This window comes from Nipponia nippon, unplaced genomic scaffold (assembly GCF_047370975.1).
Source record: "Nipponia nippon isolate SJK-2023a ecotype South Korea unplaced genomic scaffold, ASM4737097v1 scaffold_3, whole genome shotgun sequence".
NCBI classification, from domain to species: Eukaryota; Metazoa; Chordata; class Aves; order Pelecaniformes; family Threskiornithidae; genus Nipponia; species Nipponia nippon.
Window position 1 is genome coordinate 59,006,238 of NW_028262347.1, and position 6,270 is coordinate 59,012,507.

The 6,270-nt window shown below is 49.0% G+C and overlaps 1 protein-coding gene across 1 annotated transcript; it reads left to right on the forward strand.

Moving 5' to 3' along the window:
- The first annotated feature begins 309 nt into the window (after positions 1-309).
- On the forward strand, positions 310-5,925 carry MB (myoglobin). Its single transcript, XM_009475152.2, has 3 exons — positions 310-468; positions 4,144-4,366; positions 5,051-5,925. The coding sequence occupies exons 1-3, from the start codon at positions 374-376 to the stop codon at positions 5,195-5,197; spliced, it is 465 nt and encodes a 154-aa protein (XP_009473427.1). The 5' UTR covers positions 310-373; the 3' UTR covers positions 5,198-5,925.
- Positions 5,926-6,270: the final 345 nt, after the last annotated feature.

The window sequence follows — 6,270 nt, forward strand, 5'->3', positions numbered from 1 at the left end:
TCTTCAAGAATCTCCTGCCATACAGCTTGACACTGTCTCTGGGTCCTTGAGAACCCAGGACAGGCTCCTGGCACTGAGTTTCAGCAGTGCCCTTTCTGTCTAGAGTGGGACATGTGCCATTCCAATACGAAAAGCAGAAATGATGCCATCAGTGGCACCCACAATAGCACCTGACCCAAAATAGCTTCCTAGAAAAAAATAGGGAGGCTGATTAGGTTAGACAAGCCTGAATGAGAGCAAGATGTCCAGCTGACGATTGACAGGTGTAGGTCTGTGAGCAGGGGCTATAAATCCCACGGGTGAGCTCTCCAGGCACCCTTTGGGGAAAGGCAAACGGCTGCAGGGAGCGCTCGGGACCTGCCTTCAGTGAACCATGGGGCTCAGTGATCAGGAATGGCAGCAGGTCCTGACTATCTGGGGAAAGGTGGAGTCCGACCTCGCTGGCCATGGGCATGCAGTTTTAATGAGGTAGGCAAGAAGCTTCGGTCCTAAGAGTAAAGCTCAGAGCTTTTGATGAGTCACCAAGGAAGGTGTATATTTAGTATGGGAGCTCGTGTTTGTCCGTGTTTATTCAACAGGCTGTTTTCTTTGTTGTAGGGTGGTGGTTTTTCCATTGCTATGGTTTCTGTGTTAAAAATTACTCACTCTGTAAAGTGGCTGTGCTTCTGTCTCTCCATCTGTCTATGGGTGCAGGAGTGGGCCACTGCTGCTTTCAAAAGATGGTAGGACTTTGTCACTCCCTCTGCCCGGCCTGTTGGCAAAGCTCTGCTTTGGACCCTCATTGCCCAAGCACTGCGGCGAGAAATGCTGGAGTGAATTGTGTGTCCCGGGCCTTCAGATGCTCTGCAGCAAGGATGTGAGGAGGCAGAGAAAGAGAGGACAGGAAACTCACCTCTGTGACAGTTTTCTCAGAATCTCTGATTTCAGTAAAGCTAACTGTGAATTACCTGAGTAATTTCCCTCTCCCCACCTTAGTCTCCCCTGGCAGAGCCCTGCCCATCTTGCTTTTTGGCCAGAAATCTGTGTGATAACACTTGTCCACTTCCTGATGACAAATTTGAGGTCTGGGTGTGAAACGAGGCACATCCTTCCCCCTGCTTCCCTCTTCCATGATTCTGGAATCAGAGTGGGAGCACTTGCGAGGTCTCCATCTCAGAGGACCCCCATCCCCATGCTGTCCTTGTGGTCCTGGCCCCCCCAAGAGGGGAACACCCCAGGCACCAACAGCAAGTCACAGAAAGGCAACCTGGAAGGGACCTCAGGGCTGCAGAGTGGGAAATGACACTGGGTGGGCATTGGATCCTAGGCTGTCCTTAAAGACCAGCAGGATGGAGACTTTGAGGAGACTCTCCAGATCTCACCCTCAGCCTGTGGTCAGTATGATGTGCTGGAAGGGCACAGATGCTGCAGAGAGCAGTGGGGATGTGGCACTTGCTTGGATTTCCTAGCTTAAGCACAGCTAAAGGAAGGAGGCCACACCATCGGGGAAATCCACTGTCCATTCAAAGCTTTTTCAAAGATGAGCCAAAGCAGGGGGCTGTTTTATTTACCTTCTTTATCATGGCCTAGTTCAGCTGCCATTTGAAGTGGAGGGAGGGATGGGGGCAGCCGGGTGGCAATGTGATGTCTCTCCGCTGGTGCAGTCCAGAGCAGGCATGCTAGAGGGGTAGCAGGAACCTGAGCCCTCCCCACCAGTCCATCTCTGTGAGGTGGCTACTTTGGCTCTGGAACTGCCACAAGACAGTAAAAGCAGTTTCCAATGGAAAAAGTAATACTGTTTGTCTTACAGGTATCGTAGGGCATTAGATAAATAGATGACACCCCACTTCCCTGTGACTTTGTGCTCCCCAACCAACCCAGGTCGTTTCTTGTTCCTTCAAGAGGTTTCTGAGGGAGGAGAGAGGCAGGGGAAGCCCAGCAGATCTCTCTTAGTTTAGAAATGTGTCCAAGTGTGCATAGTTAAAGACTTCTTAGGTAGATGTCATATCCTGGGAATATGTTTAGAAAACACTGATTCAACTGGAAGTTATCCAAAAGAAACAAAAAAACACTCAGAAGAATTTTCAAGAGTTTTGGGAGTATATAATCTTTGGCAGACATGATTCAGCCATAGCCAGACACGATGGAGGGAGATTTTTAGAAATCTCCCTCTCATTTTAGGGTGCAAGGTTTTTTCATCTGTCTGGGTGACACAACCTGGGTCATGGAAAGATGCAGGAAAAAAGGAAAGGCTGCTGGTGGTGTGCTCAGCAGCTGGTAGAGCACAGAAATCCTTTGGAGACCTTTGAAATGAAATGCCGGCAAAGACTGGTCATTCATTTACAGAACATTCTGACTGCAGAACAGCTTGTGTTTTCCATGTGCTTGAGGTATTTGTTAGTGTAGTTTAACCTATACTTACATCATACGGTGGAGAGCCTGGCCCTCATGGCAACATACTTAGGAAGAATGTCCAGTTCTAGATGGGGTGCAAGCCCTGGTAGTCCCAGCACCAGCACCCTCCTGAGGGCAGAGCAAGCGTGCAACCACTGTACCATGAGAGGGAGGCTGGTTTCATGGCTGAGGTCCTGGGCTGGAGTGCCAGACACTGCTGCAGGTAACTGGGGTGAGCCACTTCACAGATGTGAGCTGTAGGGCCTTGGCTGTAAAGACAGACATTGCTTTTGCTGGTGCTTCAACTAGTTGGATTATGCCCATCAGAGGGTGTCATACCTGAAAATAAACTTGTGCAAGGGAGCTGATGTCTCTCAACACCTAATTATTAGACTGCTCCTAATAACCAGGAGAGGCAGTATCCCCTTTTCACCGCAACTCTGGGACTCTGGCAGGGAAAAGAGTGAGATCTCCTACCAGTTTGGTTGTCAGTGGTGTCTGCATCCTGTCTCCTAGGAAACGCAGCAGGGACAAAGCAGTGGGGACAACACTAGCCTGTCTTTTAGCCACCCTTCCACCTTCTTGTTTTCATTTCCATTTTGGGACCAGAGTGCCTATGTATAGCACTGCATGGCATGGCACCAGCATGCCTGAAGGCCCTGCGCTCTTGTTACCTACTTGCTCCCAAGGACTCTCTGCGGTGCTGTGGTTCCTGATGGAGGAACCACACTGCTGGTAGCTGGGCTGAGCTGGGGGGCGGGAAAAAAGGGCAGGAACCACATTCTTCCATGTCTGCAGTCATAGGGTGGGGGCACAGTAAGCTCTCCCATACAGCTAATGTTCAAGAACACCTGAGCCCCAGGTGTGAGGGACCCGAGACTGGGGGCTGCTCCCTGTTTTTTGTGTATGAGAAGCCTCTAGAATTCTCCTTTCCTGGTTAATGCAGAGATGGAAAGAGGCTGGAAAGAAGGTCCTGGTGAGAGCCAGGGGTCTACAGGTTGGCTCCTCAGCAATAGTAAGTCAATGAAGAAAGGTCGTTTTGTTTGGTTTTGTTTTTCCTTCAGATGAATGCAAGAACTCACCTCTCAGTACCACAACCAGCTTTGGCTCTTGTCTCTATCTTAATACAGTTGACAGAACCCAGGGGACTGGTGCCAAAGAGTTAGCAGAGCTATATAAAAAAATATGGACACTTGCTCTGTCGCTCTAGTTGGACATGTTTCGGGCAGTGCCTCTGTCACACCCAGAGGGAATGGAAAAAGACAGTGGTGATCATGTTAGGACTTGTGTAAGAGGACGGGATTAAAGTAGATACAATACTCAAAGGAAGGTATGTCAGGAGCTTCTGCTTTCCAAAGACAAGAGGCTTTTTATCATTTGTTAATGATAAAGCAGCCTGTACAAAATAAATAGAACAGAAACTTCTACACACAGAGTGTCATCAGGTTGTGGAACAACCTACCAGGGGAAGGATGAAAAACACTTAAACCAGATTCAGAGTAGGATCAGATGCTTCTCTGGCTTATACACATGCTAAAAGGAGTGATTGTGAATGGTGGTAATTTGGAAAGGACCTAAAGTGTCACAGTTCCCAGGTTAAAGTAGCCTCTACTAGTAAGGACTAGCTAAGAGCTTTCTCTGGGAAGGGAAGCGGGTTATCACACCTTTGCCTGTCCATATACTCTGAAATACCTGGAGCAGCTGGACCTCAGCTCTGGTCTGGGTGACAGCTTTCTCAAGTCTCACAAGTCCCTCTGCTATTGTCTACAGACTCTTCCAGGACCACCCTGAGACCTTGGATCGCTTTGAGAAGTTCAAAGGGCTGAAGACCCCTGATCAGATGAAGGGCTCTGAAGATCTGAAGAAACATGGAGTTACCGTCCTTACTCAACTGGGCAAAATCCTGAAGCAGAAGGGTAATCATGAGTCAGAGTTGAAGCCCCTGGCTCAAAGCCATGCGACCAAGCACAAAATCCCTGTCAAATATCTGGAGGTATGGAAAAGGGCAGGGAATCTTGGTGTCTGATGTGTAGTGAATGTGTGCAAGACAGCTATGTGAGAGTTGCGCTTTTATTTACTGATAGCTAGTCGGACTTTAGTGAGCTCTCCCTCAAGTCCAAGGTCTCTGTGTACAGGCAGGAGGAGGCACAGAAAGGGCTCATGGTATGCGAATATCCAAGTTTAGATTTGCCATTCCAAACACCACATGCAGTCTGAGCAGCCCTTGACAGTAATAAACCAGCCCATGCAGCCTCTGCGTGCCTGGGAGACTACATTACCTAAGAGCTGTCAGTGGCTGGACACGAGGGACATATGGTTTTAGTAAGCCCTGGAGGATCCATGGTAAATCAAGACCCACAAAACTAAGTGTTGTACAAACACAGGGCATGGATTTTCAGCCTTAATGGACGAGGCAGACAAAGAGTCGGAAGGGCTATGGTCTACTCAAGGTCATGAGGCAGATCAGCGTCAGAGCTAGGAATAGAGCCCAGTTCTTCTGCCCAGTCCAGACTCCTTGCAAGCTAGACCTCACTGTCTCTCCAGAGACTGCGGGAAGGGCTACTGAATTAGCTCAGAGATATTTCCAGGCTCTGCAACCTATTTCTTAGTCTGGCTTTTCTGAAAATAAACCTTGACTGTCCCTTCTGTTTTTCTCTCTCTCTTTCCTTCCTCACAGTTCATTTCTGAAGTCATTATCAAGGTCATTGCCGAAAAACACTCTGCAGACTTTGGGGCTGATTCCCAGGCTGCAATGAAGAAGGCCCTGGAGCTGTTCCGAAATGATATGGCCAGCAAGTACAAGGAGTTTGGTTTCCAGGGTTAGCAGATACACACAGAGGGACACCACAATGGAGGCCTGGCCATGCACCTTAGAGTAGCTTCCCCAGCACTGTTTTGGACATCTCACAATTGGCCATCCAAGATGTGTGGGAAAGCTTTGATGAGAGGCCAAGAGTCACTCCAGGCAGTGTAGAGGCACTCAGAGTGATATCCGTGATAAACCATTGTTTCCTGGCTTCATGTATACAAGAGAAATAATCTGCTTTCTTAGGAAAAATAATGTAAGCGGTTATCTGTGAGCTTCTGCCTATCCCTATCCTCTTTTTTTTTTCCCCTCCCCAAAACCCAGTCCCATCCGAGAGGGAAATGGCATGGCCAGAGACGAAGGGATGTGGTGGAACAAGGGGAGTGTTGAGGAGTGTGGTGAATGAGAGAGTGAAGGGATGACTCAAATGGTATGAAAGGGATGTCAGGATGGGAAGCAGAGGCAGTGTCCCATTCCTCCCAGAGGTGAGACTGTTAGCAGGTTACTGTGGACAGCTTCCAGCACAGTATTACCTTGCTTTGTGGGGGTGAATGGAGCCAGTCAGTCTCCAGGATCTGCCAGCTTGGAAACTTGCATTAGTTGCTAAACTCATGTTAGCAAAGCTATAAAGAGCAGTACTCCCTGCGATCTGTAGGTTTCTGGCAGCCACCGCTACGCATCCGAGGTTCTATTGCACTGGGAAGTAAAGTATGTGTTTCTCAGAAAATAAAAATTCCTGCACCAGTGTCATGTGTTTGCTCCTGGCTTTACAGGCACTCCGGTGAGAAGTGGGAGAGACGGAGAAAGTGGAAAGGTGTTTTGCATGCGTATCCAGCTGCACCGCAGCCTGCAGTGCCAGTCCATGACTTAAGCAGCACGTGGAATCTGTCTGAGCCAGGGGACTCGGGGCACTCATATGTCACGAAGGGGTCATGACATGACCTGGTTACTGGACTTCACAACACAAAACGGCAGCCTAGACTCAGTTGGAGTTAAGAGAAATGCTCCCTGACTAAAGGCAACGGCCACTGCTGCGCAGGGCGGGACACGGTGAAGGAAGGCTCTTAGCTTATTTATGGGGAGGTAGCACA

What these genes read in the sequence shown, in the direction of transcription:
- MB (XM_009475152.2), top strand. Translation starts at nt 374, where the DNA reads ATGGGGCTCAGTGATCAGGAATGGCAGCAGGTCCTGACTATCTGGGGA. An exon ending in GGGCATGCAGTTTTAATGAG is followed by an intron (nt 469 to 4,143) that starts GTAGGCAAGAAG and finishes TATTGTCTACAG; the next exon opens with ACTCTTCCAGGACCACCCTG. An exon ending in TCCCTGTCAAATATCTGGAG is followed by an intron (nt 4,367 to 5,050) that starts GTATGGAAAAGG and finishes CCTTCCTCACAG; the next exon opens with TTCATTTCTGAAGTCATTAT.